This window comes from Gracilinanus agilis, chromosome 3, assembly GCF_016433145.1.
Source record: "Gracilinanus agilis isolate LMUSP501 chromosome 3, AgileGrace, whole genome shotgun sequence".
Taxonomy (NCBI): domain Eukaryota; kingdom Metazoa; phylum Chordata; class Mammalia; order Didelphimorphia; family Didelphidae; genus Gracilinanus; species Gracilinanus agilis.
Window position 1 is genome coordinate 334,001,112 of NC_058132.1, and position 22,998 is coordinate 334,024,109.

The 22,998-nt window shown below is 43.0% G+C and overlaps 1 protein-coding gene across 3 annotated transcripts; it reads left to right on the forward strand.

Moving 5' to 3' along the window:
• The first annotated feature begins 415 nt into the window (after positions 1 to 415).
• On the forward strand, positions 416 to 22,526 carry AMOTL2 (angiomotin like 2). Of its 3 annotated transcripts, XM_044670000.1 has the most exons (10): positions 416 to 1,159; positions 7,193 to 7,496; positions 9,615 to 9,759; positions 10,951 to 11,043; positions 16,503 to 16,798; positions 17,839 to 18,131; positions 19,941 to 20,155; positions 20,981 to 21,145; positions 22,187 to 22,198; positions 22,378 to 22,526. In XM_044670000.1, exons 1-10 carry the CDS (start codon positions 417 to 419, stop codon positions 22,434 to 22,436), a joined length of 2,325 nt encoding a protein of 774 aa, XP_044525935.1. In that variant the 5' UTR covers position 416; the 3' UTR covers positions 22,437 to 22,526. The 3 variants fall into 3 exon arrangements, with proteins under 3 accessions (XP_044525935.1, XP_044525933.1, XP_044525934.1); XM_044669998.1 differs by lacking the exon at positions 22,187 to 22,198 and having other exon boundaries at positions 20,981 to 21,169; XM_044669999.1 differs by lacking the exon at positions 22,187 to 22,198 and having other exon boundaries at positions 20,984 to 21,169.
• The last annotated feature ends 472 nt before the right edge of the window (positions 22,527 to 22,998 follow it).

Sequence of the window (22,998 nt, forward strand, 5' to 3'; positions counted from 1 at the left end):
TTCTTGCCAGAATAGAATGATGGGGTTCCATGAAACTGAAACACCATTAAATAGTATGTTTTTTTTTAAACCCTTACCTTCCGTCTTGGAGTCAATAATGTGTATTGGCTCAAAGGCAGAAGAGTGGCAAGGGTAGGCAATGGGGGTCAAGTGACTTGCCCAGGGTCACACAGCTGGGAAGTGGCTGAGGTTAGATTTGAATCTAGGACTCTAGGCCTGACTCTCAATCCACTGAGCTACCCAGCTTCCCTCTAAATAGTGTTTTATGGAAAGTCCTCCCCATTCTCCTGGCTGGTGGAAGGAGCCCTGCCTTTAATGACTCTCTGCTCCTCTTTGCAGGTGTTCACCCCTGGCCAATTGCTGTTAAATCTCCAGGTGATTGTGAGACCTTGGGCTGTTTTCAAAAGAGCAGAAGAATGAGAACTGTGGAAGATTCTTCTGGGACCGTCCTGCACCGGCTCATCCAGGAGCAGCTGCGCTATGGTAACCTGACAGAGAACCGAACCCTGCTGGCCATCCAACAGCAGGCTCTTCGAGGAGGAGGCGGGGGCAACGGGAACAGTCCCCGCTCCTCCCTGGAGAGCCTGACCCAAGAAGAGAGTCAGATGGTACAGCAGTCCACTCGGCAGGAGCCCCAGGGCCAGGAACACCATGGCGACCATGCCTACTTGGAGAATGCCCTCTACCGCTTCTACCAGCCCCAGAGCAAGGGCGAAGAGCTGCCCACTTATGAAGAAGCAAAAGTCCACTCTCAGTATTATGCCTCGCAGAGAGGACAGCAGGCAGGCTTGCCTTGCCCAGGGGCCCCTGTGGACAAGGAACCCCGCAGGGGCAATGTAGCAAGCAGCAAGCGGCAGGATGATTCTCTGAAGGAGCTGAAGCATGGGCACGTGAGGTCGCTGAGCGAGCGCCTCCTCCAGCTATCTCTAGAGAGGAATGGTGCCAAGGCATACAACCACATGAGCTCCTCCCACAGCTTTCCTCAGCTTTCTCGGCATTATCAGCTGTCCACTCCTAGGGGGCATCATACGGAGGGCCTGGAGCCCCGGGGTCCCCCCCCAGAGTACCCCTATATCATCCCACCACAGGAGCCCTTTTCAGGCAGTGAGCCCAGGCACTATTCCAGGGGCAACCCTGATTTCCAGCATCCTGAAGTCAGGTAACTCACAACAGCTCACCTATCTTGATTCTGGGAATCTGGGTGGTGGGGGGTGGGTGGGGAAGGGGGGGGGCTTTTCTTTCTCTCTACCCCCATGTTTTTAAGTTTTCTAAGCTTTCCTTAAGGTCACAGATCTAGAGCTGGAAGGGACCTTGAGAGTCTCTAGACCAACCACATTGACTTTACAGATGAACGTGTTAAAATAGAGTGACTTGCTCAAGGTCATATAAGTATTATGGATCTGAGGCAGGATTTGAACATGTGTCCTTTGACTCCAGAGCCCTCTAGCTTCCATTAGGACAACCATCTGCTCTTCTGTTAACCTAGTATGTGTAGCATTCAAGTGACAAATCTGTCCCTTGAACAAGCCAGAAGCAATAGTAATAGTGGCTGCCATTTATATGTCCTCCATATACATACACATCTTATAACAACCTATGATGGCATCTCATCATCATCATCATCATTATTAATAATAATGTTTTGTATTGACTTGTTCAGATCACACAGGGAGGAGGTAACCAAAACAAATCTCAAACCCAGGACTCCAAATCCAATGCTTTAGTTTAGTTTAGATATTAGGGAAAAGCTTTTAGCAACCAGTGGCTGTTTCCTGTGTGGGATATGTTTCATTTTACAAAACTGATACCCTTTCTTTTTTGACTACATTCATTGCTGAATAAAAGCTCTGCTACTCGAGAGCCCCCATTGATAATTGAGATTGGGATGAAGGGAGGGGAGGGTCCACCAAAACCAACTACTCCCCAGATACCTAGTTAAAATCAAGAGACCTGGTATTCTTGAGTCTTAATTTTAAGTGGAAAATAATAATAATAACATTTATATTGTACCTACTACTTGCCAGACACTGGGAAGTAGGTGCTGTTATCATTTACTGTTGGGGAAACTGAGGCAGAGGTTAGATGACTTTCCCATAGTCACATAGCCAGTGTCTAAAATGTCCTTGACTCTAGGCTTAGTACTCTTTGTCTTCTGCATCACCTGGCTGTCTTTAGATGAGTCTATGAATAGTCAGCTTGAGTTGAGAGTCACAGTTTCTTTAGGATTGGAGCCTTTCCCTTTCTGCTTTGACTGCTTCCTTCTTTATTAAGGAAGCAGTGAGAGCCTTTGGGGGGTGGGACCAGTGTGTGTCATCACCATTTCATACTTGCCTTTTTTAAGGTTGCATTTCATTTTTATTTGAAATATGTGACTTTGTCAATGACTTTGCAGGCCCTTTCTGCCTGTTTGTGGAAGGGAGAGCCCTTATTTTAGTGAACTAAAGATAGTGATAAAAAACTAGACTTTTTTTATCATATCAGATAGAGAAGGAGCCCATCCCTCCTTAAGGACAGGAGTGACATGTCTGACTTACAGATAATAGTTAGGGGTTGGCAGTATTGGGGAGTCACTTTTATCTTTTTGATCTGTGTCATCTTTGTATGTTCAGGAATGGGGACTATTATCTATAGTCAGGAAATGGGGACGGTGAAGACCTAGCCAGCCCTCTTAAGTTGGGCTTCGTAGACTCTTTAATTCCAAATCATTGGCAGGTTTTCCCAGAAGGTAGGTAGGGTAGCTAATAGCATCTGTCCTCATAATATAGCCATTGGAGCAGAGGAGAACCTTAGAGCTCATCCAGCCCAGGAATTCTTGCGCTTTTTTGGGTCTTGGACCCCTTTGGCAGTCAGGTGAAACCTGCAAACCCCTTCTCATAATAATGTTTTCAAATGTGAAAAATAAAATACCCAGAATTCCAAAAAGGAAACCAATTATATTGACATAGTTATCAGATTTAAAAACAAAAACAATCCAGTTCATTGACCTACGGTTAAGAACCTATGACTAGTCATTATCTTATTTGATAAATAAGGATGGACTGAGGACCTAAGAGTAATTTTTGTTGGATTGAAAGTGAAATGGAAGGGCAGGTTGCTCAAAGGATAGAGTGCCAGAACTGGAATCAGGTCCTGGGTTCAAATGGGACATCAGGTCCTAGCTGGGTGACCCTGGGCAAATCACTTAACCTCATTTGGCTTGCCCTTGCCCTTTTGTTTTAGTGTTATTATTAGGATTGAAAGTTAGGGTTTTAAAAAAACAAAAAGAAAAGAAAGTGATGTGTGTAGTATAGTAGCCTAGATCACAAAAGAGTATCTGGCCACTTGACCTAAACAACTCTTTAATTTGGCATCTTTAGTTCCTTTCTTTCCTACCTTTTCACTAAATCTAATCAGTAATGATGGTTAATATTTATATTAGCCAAGCGGTTTATGTATATTGTCTCATTTGATTCTCACAACAACCCTTTGAGGTAAGTGATGTTATTATCCTCATTTTACAGATGCATAAACTGAGGTTAAGAAAAAGGTTAAGATCCTTGACCCAGGGTCACACCACTAGTGTCTGAGACAGGATTCAAACTCAGGTCTAGCACTCTGTCATCTGTACTACTTAAGGCAAAACAGACAGATTTGGGTTTCTCCTTTCTTTACGCCATTCAATAGATGTTCATCTAAATATCACTTTTTGTGAGTAGAGAATGGCCAACACAAAGATGGGAGAGAGAAATGGAGGCCATACTGGCCTTGAAAATTCCCCTGACCTGAACAGGATATTCCAAAGAGGGGCCTTAGCGATAACCTGATCCAAACCTTTGATTTGATAGAGGAGGAAAGAGACCCAGAAAGTTCAGGGTAGAATTGTGCAGGCTTACCCAGACCTTGAGATTTTTACCACCCCCCCACTTAGATTTCCCTACACACTGTCAGGGACTGGATTTTGTTTCTATTTGCATCCTCAGTGCTTAGCAGAATTCCTGGAATACAGTAGGTGTTTAATAAATGTTCAGTTATTGATTGATTATTTACTGGCTTCTTCTCCAAGGAAAAGTGTTACATCATACTCTCAACCAGGGACAGTAGGGAGTGCTTTGCTTTGGAGTTAGAGAACACCTGACGTTCCCTGGCACCTTTAGTGACCTCAGCTGCCCATTTAACTTCTGACGCCTCAGTTTCCCCATCTGTAGAATAAGGGTCCTGCACTAGATATCCTCTGAGGTTTCATTCAGTTCTAGATTTGTGATTCTAGGAATCTGCTTTCCAGGCTTCATTCCAGAGCCAGCCAGGTCCCAGGGTCAAGGGGAGAAGGAATTTTTTTTTTTTTTTTTTTTTTTTTTTGCCATTTCAGCAGAGATATTTCCTCAGGATAGGAACCCCTTGCTGAGTACAACAGTCTGTGTTACTTATTATAGGACCCCATTGTTCTGTCTCAGCAACCTTGGCCTCTGCTGTTCTTAGACCCATAGATTTTAGAGTTGGAAAAGCCACATAGTCCAGTTTTCTCATTTTACAGATGGGGAAACTGAGGTTAAATGCCCTGTCTAAGGTTACACTAGTAGTGATAGAACTAGGATTTAAACATAGGTTTGAGTGACTTGAAAATCAAGTTTTGAGAGGCAGTTAGGTAGCACAATGGATAGAGTTCTGGACCTGAAATCAGGGGAAGAGCATGGGTTCAAGTCTGACCTCAGATACTTCCTAGCTATGTGACCCTGGGCAGCTCATTTAACCCCAATTGCTTAGCCCTTCCTGATTTTCTGTCTCAGAATTGATACTAAAACAGAAGGTAAGGGCTTAAAAATAATAATAAAGTTTTGTACCTGTTCTGAAAAGTGTTTTCAGAATTCACTTGGCTCCCAGAAATGATCTGATCCCCGGAGAGGCATTAGCCTCATACATATTTTTCTATCCTTTGCTTTCACTCTGATCCCCCCTCCTTTCCACTCATTTTATTACCCAGATAGGCAGAACCTGGCAGATTTCTCCCTTGTAAAGTCAGGGAATTGGAATAGGTGACTTTCAGAGGTCCCTTTCAGCTTTAATATTTTCTTGATTCTATGGTCCAGACACAGAGGTCTCTCATCTTCCATTCCCCACAAATCCCAAGGATTCCCATGAATACTCCACAAAGAGTTAAATAGGAAGGGGGGAAGAAAAGAGGCAGGCCTGGCGCACTTTTAGTTCTACCAGATTTTCATTCTGTTTGCTTACTTCACCTCTAAATTGTACAGTTTCTTGGTTTCTTATGATGAATGACTTAATATAGTTGGAATGAAATGGGGAAGAAAACCCAGTTAGCCTTTTTGCTGGTCCCTTCTTATCCCTCCCAGTGGTCTCCACCTCTTTTCTCTCCCTACCTGAAATCCCCCCACCCCCAACTACCCACATTATCTTTGGCTTCTCAGGGAACTGTCTGGGAAGGATATTGGAAACGAAGTCATGGTTTCTCCTTTTGGACTAGCCTTATTGAACTCTGACAGGAAAAGATAATATCATAGAAAGGAAGTGGACTGTTTTCTGGAGAACAAAAAGTAGGGGAAGGGGGAGGAGAAGAAAAAGAGAAGGGAAGGGAGGTAGGGGGCAAAAGGGAGACTTCTTTATTCTTTCTTGGAGCCAAGTCATCACAGAAGAATGCAGGCTATGTTTAACTAATCGTCTTAGAGCCAGACCAGGGCCAAATGGAGGTGTGAGTCGCTAAGGAAGTGTCTGTTAGCCAAGTTCCCGCAGAGGAGCCATGTTGAATTCATTGGGGTGTGTCCATCCTTTTAACAGGAAAAGGAGGATTTTTTGACTGCAATTAGTTCTATTGACTATTGGTCCTACATGCCAGCCCTTCTTCACTCTCCCAGGCGTGAGCATAGCCATTGCCCCTAGGCTCCAGGCATAAGGGGAACATGGGACTGACTCTCTTTTACTGGATTTTCTTAGATTTGAATAGGTATCTGGGGGAAGGGAAAAGGTAGCATGGATTAAAATTTTCTTCAGGCAAATGTCTTAGACTAAGGATTTGGAGAATAATAGAAATAGGCAATAGAGTGCAATGAAAAAAACCACCTTTGATTGCAGAGAGAAGATCTAGGTTCAAATCCTGACCCTGACAGTTTACCTTTGTGATCCTGGGCTATTCACTTAACATCCTTTGCCTCAGTTGCTTCATCTGTAAAGTGATGTTGGTCCGTGACTGTCCCTTTCAGCTCTGAGAGTTGGAAATTGTTTGAGGTTAGACCTTGGTAAGGGGAGTGAAGCTAGTAGCCAAATAGCATCTTTGAAAACTAATAATCTGATTATTTGGCCTTCGTTTCAGTCCCTTCTCTCTACCCCCAAGCCTTCCTGAGCATATGTTCTAGGAAGATCACCACTTTGCAGGATCTGGAAAGATTCCTCTTGTAGGGGATAATACCCTGAACTGTCTTGTCCTCTTATCCTTTACTATCATGTGGCATTCTATCTCAATGAGCATTTGGTATCATTAGTAACATTCTCTATCTTTGTGAAATGCTGTCTGCTTTTCAAAGGCTTTTTTTCTTTTTCTTTCTTTTCTTTTCCTTTCTTTCCTTTTTTTTTAAGTAAACCCTAGAGCTGCCCCCTGGATCAGGCTAGTGCCCTGAAGATGGCAGTCAAAATACCAGGGTGGCACAGTACTGCTAATTAACAACATAGAAATGTGGCTCCTTGAACAAAAAAGGATTAGAGCAAATATGCCATTGTCTGCTAGCTTACTGCTAAACCCAGGCACAGTAAGATGGCAGGTAGGAGCAGAAATAGTTCTGTTGGTGCCAAGCTCCCCAAAGAAGCACTAAATTTATATCTGTGTTGCTCTTTAAAACTTAAGAAGATCAATTTCCCCTTACCCCTCAATCAATTCCATTTGGTACAGTAGTGCAAATAAGCCTGTTTTACAGACAAGCAAACTGTGCTTTAGAGAAGGGAAATGACTTTCCTAAGATCACACAACCAGTAAATGTCAGAGGTCGTATTCAGACCCAGGCCTCCTGAACCCCCGTCCATCATTCTGTCCTTTATGTTGATGATCTCAGAAAGATTGCTTCATTTCCAACGGAAGTTCCCTAAAATAATAATAGCAGGTGAAAGTTGAAACCCACCTGAGATTTCCCCAGCCCTTCAGAAGAGCAGGTAAGGCTGCTAGTGAGGTAATGACTAATGGCTTCTCCAATTGTTTCTGAATCTCTTATAGGATCTTGCAGGCTCAGATGCCCCAGCCTTTCCTACAACAGCAGCAGCAGCAGCAGCAGCAGCAGCAGCAGCTCCCACCTCCACAGCCTGCCCACTCTCACCCTGCTGCCCTGTGTCACAGCCCCATGGGGTCCCTCACCCCAGCTGGGGTTGAGGCACTGATGTCAGCACAGGCTGCTTCCACCACCAGCCACCTGGCCCAGATGGAGGCCATCCTCAGAGACAATGAGAAACTCCAGAGAGAGAATGAGAAGTTGCTGAGGGAGTTTGAGACTTATAACGAGAAGGCAAGCCGGATTCAGAAGGTACAAAGGCTCAAGAGAGCCATGAATAGATTTGGGGGAGGGTGCCAAGTGTGTGCACCATGGATTTGAATTTTTTTTCCTTGGACTAGGGTCAGGGATGTCCTTTTCCCGGACCCACTGGTGTCCGTAAACTCCTTTGGCAGGCTCTGGCTGGCCAGTAAAGGGCAGGCAGACCTAACAGAGGCCAGGGAGCCGTGGAGCCACGAGGAGTTTCCAAAAGCTAAGACATAGAGATTAGTGGGAAGGCTGAAGTGAATGGGATTGGATGGAGTAAGAAAAAGGAGCTGAAAATGATGGTTTCCCCTGCCTTTCAATAGTCAATTTCTCACTTGTAGTCCTCAATGCCTTTCTGAATTCATCCAGGGTCCCCTCCATTAATAAGCCTCCCCCCCTCAATTCTCTCTCTCTCTCTCTCTCTCACACACACACACACACACACACACACACACACACACACACACACACACAGCTGTGAAGTAGCAACATACAACATGAGGAGTCTGGAGCAGAAGCAGTTGTTGGGCTGATTAGAAAGAAGCCATTCACCATCTCCCTTTGCATTTGCAACTTCTCCTTGTCCCTCCCTGCGCTGGGCCTCCCACAGAGAGCCCTTTGTGTTAAGGTACACAACGGGAAGTCTGTTTCAGGCCAGCTTCAGCCAACGAGAGAACCCTCCTCTTCCCCCCTCCTCACCAGAACAAATGGGTGACTTGTAGGAATTCTGGAGGCTTGGGGGAGCACGTGCAGAACCCGTAGTAACCCGAATAAAAATGGAAAATTGAATGGGATTTCTCCAGACCGGGGGCTCTTAACCTCTTTTGTCTCACAAACCCCTTTGGCAATCTGGGGAAGCCTGTGGATCCCTCCTCAGAATAATGTTTTTAAATGCATAAGATAAAATAGTATTTCAAAGAAAACCAATTATACTGAAATATAATCATCAAAAAAAATTTTTTTTTACATGCCCAGACCCCAAGTTCATAATTCTTGATCTAAACCCAATCTGTAGTTTCCCCATGGTGGTTGGTTATGGCCACGGAAGAGAGGAGACTATAGAGGGAGGTAGAAACTGATTTGGTTGGTTTTATCCTTAAGTAAGTCTTACTCCATAGTGTTTGCTCTCTCTTTTTTTTCCATGACTTAAATTCTGAAATTAGCAACTCTGAAGTTCAAGACACAGATGGGGAAATCCCAGGGAAGATGACTTTAGGTCTTCTGGTATTCAAGGCACAGAAGACTTTTTCCCATGAGGCCCGACATAAAACAAGAGTAGGAGACCAGAGCCTCAACAGAATGGGTGACTAGTAGGAAAGAGTCTCACATATATGGTCCCCTGTGCTTCACAGGATAGGCTGGCCTGAAAACCAGTGCTTCTCCCTGGAAATTTTACATTACCAAAGGCAGAAGGTCATAGTGATTCACATCCAAAGGAGTCATAGAGTGGTTAGAAATAAATCATCCCACCACCACCACATGAGACTTCAGAATTGCTGAATGGCATTTTTTTCTTAAAGATTTTTTTAAGAGTCCCTTTTAAGAGAAAGGGACAGTTTCAAATAGGGATCTTTTTAGAACTCCCTCCATGAGATCTTGGTGCCATGTTGAGTTGGGATGAAGGGAGGGTAGGAGATAGCCTAATTTATTTAGGTCTTATAGATCAATTATCTCACGATCCTATAAAGCTGGTTTTTATTCTAAATATTGTGCTTGATAGGAATTGATAGGATGACAAAGACCATCAAAGCCAGTTTGTCTTTTGACTTCTTAAACAAAATGTGTTGTTTCTGTTATGGAAAATAGTTGATTCTGCTGATTTATGCCTTCAATTTGTGTGCCTGTATCAAACAGTCATTCTGTTGTAGACAGGAATGAGAAGTCAATGAATTTATGCAGCTATCTCTTTCTCCCCTCTCTGGCTCCTTCCTTAAGCTTCTCAGGGCAGAATAGACCTCAAAAGAATTAACTCATGAATTCAGTTAGACATAGAAGGCTGCAGTGGTGTTAGAAAAGGAAGAAAAAAGGCTAATGCTACTCATGATAACCTTGGTTATTGCTCTTCTCTACTTTCCTAAGGAAAGATTCTGATCCCTTATGTCCCACTTTGCTCCCTCCCCCCAGCTGGAAACAGAAATTCAGCGCATCTCTGAGGCCTATGAAAACCTGATGAAAGCTTCTACCAAGAGAGAAACCTTGGAGAAAACCATGAGGAACAAGATGAGTGGAGAGATGAGACGGCTCCAGGATTTCAACCGAGATCTAAGAGGTAAGAAAAAGTCAAAATGGTAGAAGGAAAGCAGTATGGAGATACTTGCTTTCTATGACTCCATATACTCAAAGTGGGGGTGGAGGGTGGGGGGGGAGTGGTTATATTTTTCCAAAGAGGTATTCTTTTGTCTCCTTTGCCATGGGAACAGTCTCAGAATCTCTGTGGTAAGTCAAGTCAAGTATCTATCATGTACTCAAGCCAACAAACAAACAAACAAAAACAGTCCTTGCCCTCCAAGAGCTCACATCTGAGTGGATGGAGACAACAGAAAAACACCTCCACCTTAAACTCATGAATGGTACTCAAGAAGACTAGAGAGACCAAAACTGACTTTATAGAAGAGCCTGTAGCATGGATGGAGGATAGATAGATAGATAGATATTAGCAGACATTTTTTGGCATTTTAGGTTGTAGAACTTCCTATTATTCTCCTCTGTTTACCTAGATTCCAGTAAGCTATAGGCAGTTCTCCTCTTGGAGGTGGGACTCATTTAGACTAATACTTCAGATGTATTCTTAAAACTTTAATGCGGGGGGGCAGCTGGGTGGTTCAGTGGATAGAGAGCCAGGCCTAGAGTCAGGAGGTCCTAGGTTCAAATCTGGCCTCAGACAATTCCTAGCTGTGTGACCCTGGACAAGTCACTTAACCCCCATTGCCTAGTCCTTACCCTTCTGCCTTGGAAACAGTACACAGTATTGATTTTAAGATGGAAGGTAAGGGTTTAAAAAAAAAAACACAAAAAATTTTAATGCCTTTTCCTTGAAGTCATCACTAATCACTGCCATTGGTCTCTGGTCCCTGGGTAGACACAAAGTTTTCAGTCCTTTCATAGTTTGGGTGAACTCTTCTCTTATTTCAATAAAAAAGCATTAGTTTAGGAATGGAAAAAAAACCTAATACCAATCCTGCCTTGCCTTTAAGTAACTGGGTGACCTTGGGAAAGTAATTTCCTCTATTTGAAACTCATTTTCTCATCTGTAAAATGAGAGGTTTAGATTAGGTTATCTCTGATCAATATTCCAACTTTTAATACTATGTGTTTCTGAATTACCATTTCAGCCAGACTTAGTTCAATAGGAAATGTTCTTTTTTCTAATGTATTACTTGGGGGAAATTTGAGTTCCAGTTTAACTAGATTCTGAAGTAAAACTCATTTTTTTCCTCTTTCTCTTTAATATTTTAAACAGAGAGGTTAGAATCTGCAAACAGACAATTAGCCAGCAAGACACAGGAGGCCCAGGAGGGCAACCAAGGCATGGTGGCCAAGCTTCTTGCTCAGAGTAAGTACGAAATATCCCTCTCTGTCCTGTTCAGTGATGTCTTGGTGGGAATTTGATGCTGATGTTACACTTACTATGAGAAATACAAAAAAACAAAAAAACCCAAGCATGTCTTCAAGGGAGAGAGGTGTTCTAGTAATCCAAGCAAGAATTATCAGGAGGGTTAGCCCCAGGATAATAATGTGGTGGAAAGGCTAGACAGTAAAGAACGAAACTGAGAAGGTCTTTGAAGGAAGAAACAATAGATTTAATAGCATGTTAGACCTAGAGGATGAGGGAAAGGAAAAAGACAACTGAGATTCCTAGGTGACTGGAATAATCATTTTGCTGCTTAGAGAAATGGGAAAGTTGAGAAGGGGATTCTGCTTTTGAGGGTTAGTTTAGACTGGTTGGGAAAGTAAAGAGATGTTGATTTTTAAGATAGGAAGGAAAGAAGAGCCAGTAAAGGAGACATCAGAAGACCTGGGTTCAAATTCTACCTTCGATGATTAGTATCTGATTTTGGGCTAGGTGACAGCTGAGGCTCCTTCCAGCTCTAGATCTGAAACAATGAAAACAATGACATAAAGGGGACTTGAGGGGGAGGGACCAGCAAAGTTCTGTATCTAAGAAACCAAGTCAGGAAAGAGTTTTAAGAAATAGTTATCATTGGTTCAGCTAGGTAGATCAGTCAGTTGAGAACTAGGGCTAGAGCTGGGAGGTCCCTGGGTTCAAATCTAGCCTCAGATACTTCCTAGATATGTGACCTGGGTAAGACACTTAACTCGCATTACCTAGCCCTTACGGCTCTTCTGCCTTGGAACCAAGATAGAACTTCCTTGGAACTAAGATGGAAGGTAAAGGTTTTAAAAAAATAAAAGACATAGCTGTTGGTTAGGGGCATCAATTATTCAAGACAAGTCAGGGAGACTTAAATACAGAGAATAGACCCTTGGTGAAAATTGATCTATTCGTTCAGGAGAATAGTGAGGAGAATAAAAGCACCTAAATGAGAAATAGAGGCAGAAGCTATAAGCCTCACATTCAGAAAGTTTGGAAATAGGAAATAAATTTGGCTATGAAAGAAAAGAAAAATTAGGTGGTGGCTATAGAATGGGTTAGGGTCAAGTAAAACATCTGGGTTTTTGCTTTGTTTTTAAAGAAGACTCAGCAAATATTTATTAAATACCTAATGTACAATCTGAACATGTCTTAAGGTAGAAGAGAGGAAGCCCAGAGACCTGAAGTAGTGGAGTTATTAGCTTATTAGAACTAGACTTAATAACAGAGGAGTTGTTTTTAAGTGTGATGGAATTGGAGAAAAAACACCTCAGGCTGAAAAGAAGGATAAATTGGAGGCTAGATTTACAAGCTCATATATCGAGGTAAAAGCAGGAGGACAAAAGGGAATCCTCATTTAGTCCTTCTCAAATAAGCTTGGAAGTCATTTTTGGGGGGAACTTTGGGTGGTAGGAAATTAGGGTTTTAAGGAAAAGAAAGAGGGTCCAAGAAGAATCCTTCTGAGAGTGTGTGTTTGGGGGGGGGGGAAATGCGGAAATCAAGGAATTGTAGGAGCCTCTGATAGGTCATGTTTTCAGGGTTCACTGTCCTCTCTCCTAACACTACCTGTGACCTGAGGGATGATCCAGAATTGGGTATTGTAACTCACCCTGACCTAAGAGCAGTGAGGTAGACCAGAGTGTCCCAGAGGGGAGAATTCAAAGAGCTTGGTGGAATCTTGAGGGAAGAGGAGAAGCTAATGGACCAGACCAATGGAAAGAGTTGAATGATTTAAAGGTCCTAGGGAAGAAGAGAAGCACAGACTGGGGAAGTAGGAGTCATAGAAGGCAGGTAAAAGAGGGAGAGAAGAGCAAGAGAAAGCCTAGCTGTGGAGCAGCCTCCTCTGGTATTGAGGCTCAGGGCGCGGCTCAAGGGTCGAGGGTGAGTATGAATTCAGGTGAAGATTAAATGGAGACACAGGATGGCATATTGGGGATATAGGCTTCTGGAATTTTGCTAGAAAGAAAGGAAAATGAAAAGGAGGAAGGCAGAGTAAGATTTCTTTAAGGCAGCAAAAGAGGCCAAGCTGCTCTTGGAAGTTTTTTGAGTTCCCCAGGGAGAACTAAGCTGTTCTTGGCACTTCAGCCAGAGTTATTAATCACCACAGCCATCAGCGTGACCTGGATTCTTCACATTCCAGAGGCTGTTCCTGCTGTTCCACTCTTTAGTCTCTCCTCCCCTCAGCTCTCAGTCCCAAGTCTGTTAGCTTCCTTCTTTTCTTTACTCTATTGTCTTATTTTCTCTCTCTCTCTCCCTCTGTTTCCGTCCCTCTCTCCTGTCTCTCTGTCTCTCTCTGTCTCTCTTTGTCTCTCTCTCTCTCCCTCTCTCCCTTCTTCCCTCCCTCCCCGAGGGGCTTCAAGCTAGACTTAAGGTTGCTTCATTCATGCCCTTAAAATAAAATGATTTAAAAGCAGTTTCTCTTTAAAAAGTCACCCCATTACACTACTTTCTCCAGTCACTACCCCGCTTATTACAGTTGTGCTCTTTCCTCACCCTCTGTTTCACATACTCACCCACAGGCACATAAGGCTTACTTTGATGAACTTTCTCTAAAATAAAAATTGTGTTACTTTATTCCATCTGACTTTGGGTCAGTTAAGAGAAGACAAAGTCTGACATTGATTTCTCCCTTCCATTGAAGTGCACAAGAAAGGGAGTCACATCCTAAGAGAAAACTCATTCTAAGAAATACTCTGTAGAACACAGAACTGGGCGATTTGGGAAAGGAACATTTTGACTAAACTCCTCCTGCAAAGTTTTAGTATCCTACAAACAAGGCTGCATTTCTTTACCTAGTTCTTAAGCCCTTCATAGCCCACAGGATGGAAACATTTGAATTTTCACATCAAAAGTCTCCAGTGTTTGCCACACTATTTTTTTTTTTAAACCAAGAGGCAGGAAGCTGCTTTAGAAAGGCAGCCATTGTGCCAGGCTTATTCTTATAAAACTTAGATTTGATACATGTGTACACACAACACACACACACACACACACACACACACACACACACACACACACACACACACGGCACCATTAATCCTGAGTGAATGCTGTGAATTTGAGATTGTTTTGTCAGTCTGGGCACTCCATATGGCTATTTTCTCCTAACATAAATTGAATGGGCCTGGATCAGGCTGACAACATTCATACATGGTGTAGATGGGGCAAGATAGAAGAATCCCATTGGTCTCTGAAGTGTTTCCTTCCAAAAACCTTTTTGTCTACTTCTCTGCATAGATCAAACTGGGGTGGAGGTGGGGAGAGGCTGGAGTGATACAAGACATTTAGGCCACATAAAAACAAAATACATTTTTAGTGTTTACTCCAGCAGCATATATACAAAATATCTATTTTTTAATGTTTAAATCAAACTCAATTTTCTTCTTCTGATCTCTTCTCCCATGAGCCTGTTCTTCCTTTGGAATTTAGCCCTCTAATACTCCCAACAGTTAGAACAGATAACTTAATTTAAACCTACTTGAGTATTCACACCCCCCAAAAAAAAGAAAAAAAAAAAATGTTCCCAAAGAACACCCTTTGTCCCAGAATGTTTTCCTCTGCCTGTATATACATCTGATGATTCCAGTGAATTTTATAACAGAAGGAAACAAAGGGCTGGAATGGGATAGGCCTGCATTCTCCTTCCCCACCCTTCCAACCTTAAGTAAACTAATCACTTAGGGCATTAGGATATTATTGTACTTCCCAAGGCTCTCTTCTTTCCTAAAATTCTTTTGACATCACAGAAAATACCTTCTGTTTCAGCAGCCCCTGTTGCAACTGGGCTTGTCTTTCAGTGAAAAACCTGTTTTCTAAGCAGTCCCGGGGCCAACAGCTCTACCCTAAGCCTTTCCTGTATATTTGTTCCCCTGATCTCTTGCTCCCCTGCAGTTTCGGCTTTTTGGCAGACTCTTGGCAAATAAGGGTGACAGGAGGTAGTGGAAGTAGTCCTGGGCTAGAGAGTCAAGACCAAGTTTTGCTTCTCCCGTGAAGAGATTGTAAATGAAGGAATTGGACTGAATGAATTCTTAAATTGTGTCTAGCTTAGAAAATGTCAAACTGGGACTCTTATGGACAACTAAGGCTGATTTGAGGGTTTGTTTATATTTGTGGGTGCCTTGGAATGTCATTTCCTATCTTTCCCCAATTCTTCAGTTCTTAGATTTTAGGGAAAATTCTACATGCAATTAAAACCCTGTCTCTAACATCAGAGTCTAGGCTTCAGGGTATTTATTCTAGCTGTCAGCTTCATCTTGGCATCTCAACATATCTAGGAGGGTCACTGACCTTTGAAACTTAACAGGATGCTTTTTAAAAAGCAAACAAAAAAAAAATAGGGAACTAGAGCCTCCTACTTGTGCAAATATGTGTTTTGAGTTTTGATATTTTCACTCAAAGTTGCATTACCCTATCCTAAGCATAAACATTCTTTCCTATAAATTTCCAAATCCATACTTCATTTACTTGCAGAATCTCTCCTCTTTTCCTTTCCCAACTATTATAATGAGATTCCAAGGTGGCATGGAAAGGAACACTTTCACCCTTCTTAGCATATTGCCAATGTAACAGAAAGCACTGGAATTGGAAATGGAAGACTCAGCTCTTATGTTTTATTAGCTGAGTAACTTTGGGCAAGTCACTTGACCATTCTGGGCCCAATTTTCCCCATCTTTAAAATTAAGGAATTAATTTAGACCAGTGGCATCAAAACCAGAAACAAAGGCTGCTACATATACATAAGGGTCCCTTGTAGGCCATGTAGTGACTTAATTTTAAAATGTAACATTAATCTAGATTTTATTTATTTATTTTGTTCAATATTTTCTAGCTTACAATTACATTGTAATCTGGTGTGGGCTGCTCTCAAGAGTGTTATGGGCTGCATGTTTGATGCCTATGGTCTAGCACAATGCCCAAGGCCATTTTGAACTCTAAATCCTATTCTTTTTATTCCTTTTAGAATGAGTTGACTAATTCTTTTCTTTTTTTCTTTTTTAAACCGTACTTTCTGTCTTAGAATTGATACTAAGTATTGATTCCAAGAGAAAAGAGCAGTAAGGGCTAAGCAATTGGGGTTTAGTGACTTGCCCAAGGTCACACAGCAAGGAAGTATCTCAAGGTCAGATTTGAACCCAGGATCTCCTGTCTCTAGGGCTGGCTCTCTATCCACTGAGCTGCTTAGCTGCCCCTGAGTTGACCAGTTCTAATAAGTTTTTCTGCATATAACAGACAGGTTAGCAGAATGGAACATATCTGGTTGAAAGAACCCTACATAGCTACATCCCAGAGATCCTCCTAGTAGGAGTGTATCTTCTTATTTTATTTTTTATTTTATTATTATTTATATACATAATAGTTTGTACATCAAATATTTGAATAAGGGAGTGAACGGACCTCTTTTTTACTCCTTTCCCTTTCAGACTATGAGTCTCAGCAAGAACAAGAAAAGATGGAACGAGAGATCTCGTTGCTGCGAAGTTCCAACGAGGACCAGCGGCGACGGGCAGAGCTGCTAGAACAGGCCCTGGGGAATGCCCAGGCCCGGGCAGCAAAAGCAGAAGATGAGCTTCGGAAGAAGAAGGCATACGTGGAGAAGGTGGAGAGGCTTCAGCAGGCTCTGGGGCAGCTCCAGGCAGCCTGTGAGAAGAGGGAACAGCTGGAGCTGCGCCTTCGTACCCGCCTGGAGCAGGAGCTGAAGACTCTTAGGACGCAGCAGGTGAGTGAGTGACCCTAGCCTGGCTTGTGTAGTGGACAGAGCATTGTACTTAGGGGTTGGGAAGACCTGGGGTTCACATCCCACCACTGGCCCTTGGCAACTCTGAAAAAGCCAAGCAAGTCACCTAATTTCTCTGTCCCTCTAAGGGCTCTTCTTGCTCTAAATCTGACCCTCCTCCTTGATCCCAACCCTCTTTTGCAGCCCCAAGGTCCATGTGCCTGGCTGATGTTTCCCTAAAGCCAAGAGCTTTGGACTTCTGTTTGCCTCAGTTTCCTCATCTGTAAAATGAAACGAATAATAGCAACTCTACCTCCCAAGGTTATTGCAAGGATAAAATGAGATTACATAAAGTGGTTTGCAAACCTAGTTCTTATTATTAATAATTATTGTACATTTACATAGTACTTTATAGCTACAGAGAGGACCTTAAGATCATCTTGGCCAGTGCCTTGTTTTATATCCATTATCACACTTGATCCTCTCAACAACCCTAAGAAGTGAGTAGGATAGAGATTATTGTCATCATTTTACAGATGGGAAAACTGAGGTTTAAAGAAGTCAGGTGACTGACTTAGGTTCACTCAGCTACTTAATGTGACTAAAGTAATCTCACTTAGCCTCAGTTTCCTCATGGGTGAAGTAGGGATAATCGCAGCCCCTGTCTCCTAGGATTGTTGTAAGGTTTGAAATGCTCTTTGCTCACTTTAAGATGCTATAGCAATTCAAAGCATCGTTGTTGTTGTTATTGTTATTGTTATTATTATTATTACTGTCACTTACAGAAACATTCCTGACCTTTCCCATGATCTGTCCTAAGCTCATTTATGAGTATGTGGCCAATTAAACTTGCAAAAGGATCTGGACCTAATTCCTTATTCTAGACCTTTCTGCAAGTCTCACCTTAAAACATGAACTTGTTTGTCAGAGAAGGGGGAGGGATGAAACGAGCACTGAGGGCGAGTCCCAGCTACGTGCCGGTCCCCTTTGGGACCAGTCAGCCACCCAGTGGGTGACCTTAGCCTCTTCTTGTGCCAACGCAGAGACAGATGGCAGCGCCAAGCAGCGGATCCCCTGAACTCAGTGTGCCGAGGCTGTCGGAGCAGCTGAGGGAAAAGGAGGAGAAGATCTTAGCCCTTGAGGCAGACATGACCAAGTGGGAACAGAAGTACCTAGAAGAATGTACCATGAAGCAGTTTGCCATGGATGCCGCTGCAACAGCCGCCGCTCAGCGGGATACGACCATCATCAACCACTCCCCTCAGCACTCTCCCAACAGCAGCTTCAATGAAGATCTCCTCCTAGCCAACCACAAGCACCAGGAGATGGAGAACAGGTAAGAACTTGTCGAGATAGTCTTTTTCCCATACTTCCCCAGAGGAGCTAATTTGGTGGAGTGCTGAGTGAGCCATGCTGTGCCAGACAGAATTTCTTTAGCTTTTGATGAAACTTAAGTTTTGGGCAGTTATCCTGATCACTCAAACCCCAGGGAGGCTTCTTTGATTATAATAACTGAAATGTGGCATAACAAAAAGAACCCTGGACACCTAGTTTCTTGTCTGTGCCTTGCCACTAAGACCTTGGGCAAGTCACTGGTCTTCAGGCTTCTCACTGAGAATAAATAACAACAACAATAAATAATAGTTGGCATTTACATAATACTTTAATGTTTTCAAAGCATTTTACAAACATCTCATTTGACCCTCACAATAACCCTGGGGGGGGGGGTAGGTATCATCATTATATGAATTTTATAGATGGGGAGACTGAGATAGACAGAGGTTAAGTGACTCAACAAGGGACACAGCAAGTGTCTGAGGTGAGACTTGGAAAGGAAACATAATGATAATAACAGCTTTCATTTATGTAGCCCTTTAAGACTTATAAAGTCTTTTATAGACGTTCTCTTCTGTATGATGGAGATAATCACATACTTGTCTTACCAACCTCATAGGCTTATGAGGTAAATGCTTTATAAATCATCAAATGCTCTAGAAATATGAGCTATTATATAGTATTCTTATAGTATAGTATGTTATTATACTTTGAAACCTGTAGTCAGTCACAAGTAAAACCCTAAGGGTAGTCAGCAAACACTGCTTGTCAGTGAAGACAATGATAATGACAGGTTTTTAAAGATAAAGGTTCCCAGCATTATTCACTATTTTTTGCCTCTATAAAATTTATAGTGCACTTGGACAGGTCAATTTTGCCACCAGGTAAAAACAAGAGCAGCAAGATTACCTTTGTATAGTGCTTTAAACTTCTCCAGATGTCTCAGATTGGTTTTCTCTTGATCCTAACAATGATCCAGTGAAGCAAGGATCTAAACTCTTCCCTAAAAATGCTCCCTTTTACATGTGAGGAAACTGAGGTGGTCTTACCCTAAGCTTATAGAGCTCATGTGTGGCATGAGCCCCCACTGTCTTTGAACATTTTAGGCAAAAATCTGATTATGGTTCTAAAAGTAGCTGAATGTTTCATTTCTGAGCAGATATCAAATGATTTGATGTTTCCAGTTGATTGACATTTGATCTTGTCTCCTTGGTCAGGGTAGACAGTTATATGGTTTGGCTTTCACTTTTACTTCATCTTTGTTCAGCCTGGGCAAACCAGTGTCCCTGATTGAAGGAAGGGCTGTGTGGATATCCCCACTGAAAAATATTTCAATCAATCAACAAGCAGTTTTATTACACATCTATTATAAGCCAGCCTCTGTACTAGACACTGAGTCCTAAATCTTCTGCCTTTCCCATCCATTGTTAGTGATGAAACAATGTCCTAACAGCTTATGCAAGTCCTATTTTCAGAGCCTGGATATTAAGTTGTATTTGGAAGTCAGAATGTGATCCTATATCTAGAGAACCTATAGTGAACCATGGTCAAGAGAAAGCACCTTCAGCCATTTTCATTCCACGGCAGCAGTCACTGGTTGCCTACTATAGACTAAGCTCTGTGCTAGGCACTGGGGAAAACAAAGACAAGGGGAAGAAATGACCCTTGTTTTCAAGCTGTATTTATTCTTTTGACTTTTCTGTGCAACCATAAGGCAAGAGGGAGGCTGAGAGGGCAACATCTTCAAGAAATATTGCTTTTGCCATTGTTTTTTGATTTGCCATTAAAAAGATGATTCTTTGCTCTCCAGGTTAAAAGTACTCCATGCCCAGATCCTGGAGAAGGATGCTGTAATAAAAGTACTTCAGCAGCGTTCGAGGAAGGACCCTGGCAAGACCTCACAATGTTCTCTGAGACCTGCAAAGTCTGTGCCTTCCATCTTTGCAGCTTCAGGGACCCAGGGCTGGCAGACAGTCTCAGCTATCAGTGAAGGACAAGCTGATGGCCTCTCCTGGGGAGTAGCAGGTGAGAAGATCATGGGAATATGGAGAAATGTAGAGAGGATTTTGCCATGAGGTTTTGCTCCACAGTTTTTATTTATTTGAACTTTCTATTTCATTTGGTTCATCTCATCCAAAAATATAGGGACCTAGGGGCAGCTGGGTAGCTCAGTGGATTGAGAGTCAGGCCTAGAGACAGGATGTCCTAGGTTCAAATCCGGCCTCAGACATTTCCCAGCTGTGTGACCCTGGGCAAGTCACTTGACCCCCATTGCCCACTCTTACCACTCTTCCACCTAGGAGCCAATACACAGAAGTTAAGGGTTTAAAATATATGTATATATATATATATACCTAGAAAGCAGGTACTTGAGGTCTTGGGAGTCCTCAAAGAAGACAGAGCTGCCCTATTAAGATTAAAGGGCAGTTTCCTGGTATAGTGGATAAAGCACCTAGTCAGGAAGACATGATTTTAAATGTGACCTCAGACACTTTCTAGCTATGTGACTCTGGGCAAGTCACTTCATCCTGTTTTCCTCAGATTCCTCATCTGCCAAATGAGTTAAGAGAAGGAAATGGCAAACCACTCCAATATCTTTGTCAAGAAAATCCCGAATGAGGTCATGAAGAGTCAGACACGACTGAAAATGACTTGGGTTCAAATCCCAGATGTAAAAATATCTGTAAATATTATTTGTAAGACACTTAGCACAATGCCTGGCATATATTTGGCATGTAATATGGAAATTATGTAATTGCTTATTCTCTTCTCTTTCTCTAATGCTCCCCAAGAAGAACCATTTTACAGGGGGTGCTGATGCCAACCTAAAAATACCCTGTGTTCTTCCAGCAGGTCGGGTCCCAGCAGAGGAGATACCAATGGCCCCCCATCCCTCCCATGCCAAACATGGGAGCAAGGATGGAAGTACTCAGACTGATGGCCTTCCTGACAGTGTCATCACCTCCCAGGGATCTGGGCCTGAGGGCCCCATGGGCTGCAACAGTGGCAGCAGCAGCAACCATGGTGGAACCTTAACTGGTAAGCACTTCCACCTTGTTGGGCTACCCTGGTCATCTGTCAAGAGAGACAGAGAAGAATGAAGGGTGAGAGGCAGAGAAAGGAAAGGAGAGAGGGAAGAAATGAAATGAAATGAAACCATCTACCAGCTGTCCAATCCATTGGCACTTAATTGATCTTGAAATATCTGATATGACTTGGCCTTGGTGCCTATCTTATCTTCCATTGTGTCAAGAAGAACTCATGACATGTTTGCGTGCTGCCGTAGGTGAGATCACAGAAGCAAGTTGAATTTTGAAGAGTCAGAGGGGTGAAAAAGAAAGAATGATGAGATGAAAGTCAAGAAGGAAAGGGGAAAGGTGGAGAGCAGGGAAGAAACTGGATAAGAATCTGATATTTTTGCACAATGCATTATAGAGATGAAATTCATTAAGTTCGCTAATTCATTCAGCAAACATTTATTAAAGGCCTTCTGTATACTAAACACTATGCTAGGTGCCAGAGATACAGAGACAACATAGAGTCCCCATTCTCAAGGAATTTACATTCTCCTAAGGAATGTAGGGGAGACAATGTGTCCATATATAAGTAAATGTTAAATTATATTCAGAGTAAATCAAAAGAAATTTTGGAGTGGCAGCTGGGATCCAGAAAAGTTTTAGAACCTGAGCTTAGCCTGGAAGGAAGGGAGAGATGGAGGTGAGAAGGGAATGTATTCCAGGCATGGAAAACTACACTGACCAGTTAGGCTAATGGGCCTCTCTAATCAGAGGAATTTGTTTTATAAGGGCCATGAAAGGGAGGAGTCTGGAGCAGATTCCATTTGTCCTCTCCTCACACACCCCTTCACACCCCTTCTGTAGTAGAATCTGCATAGTTCTGTCTGTGCCTCATCAGTGAAGAGAACCACAAATATGACAAGAATCTCCAGGCTCCCCTCCCTCACATACTGCTTACACCCTTCCCCCCCTTCGGCCCAAGGAAAGGAGATAAGCCCATCTGCACGTTGGGGGCAGCTAAAGTACCCAGGGAAAACAGGCTCAAGTCTAGGTTGGAGTAGGAGCAAATTCTTCCATGTTCTTTGAATGAACATTTATGTCACCAGAAACATCTGGGATGGCCACAGTGTAGAAAAGGGATTAGTTATCTTAAAATTATGTTTGTATATTAGAAGAGGGAGCAGTAATGACCTTGGCAGATTCCTTCATATGTGCGTTTCTCTCCCTCAGAGTCTTCAGCTACAAACAAGACTCAGGACATATCGGAGATGGTGGAAATCCTGATTTAAAGAAGAAGCTGACAATAAAGAGCTTCGTGCCCACCTCTGCCTCGATAGATCCCAGCAGATTCCTCTCAAGCTACTGGCTTCCATCTCTCCTCTGACATAGACCTGGGGAATCCTTTACCCTGGGACCTGGCTGGGCACTCATTCTCTTTGGTCAGATTTAGGCCATGGAGTCTGGAAGGAAACTAATCATGTGGGAGCAGGGCTGCTGTAGCGTGATCTGCCTCCCGTGTGTCCCACTGACCACAGTTCTCCCTCAACAAGCCGTGGAAGTCAAGGACTCAGCCAGGGCTTGCTGGGCCATAGACGATTCCACAGACAGATAAGGAGAGTTCAGAGAGGGGCTGAGCCCCCCTCTTGATCCTAACATGCCTTGAACAACGAGAGGGAAGACAGGAAAACTGGGAAAATTTGTGGGGAGGGCAGTGTGTGGAGAAGACACCCTCATCTGGGTCCTGGAAGAACTGGCTGCTCAGTTTCCAAGGAGAGCCATCTCGTTGGTACCAAAACCTCAGATGCAAGTTGCCAGAAGTCAGCCTGTGTTTGTGTTTTGCTGGCTCTGCGA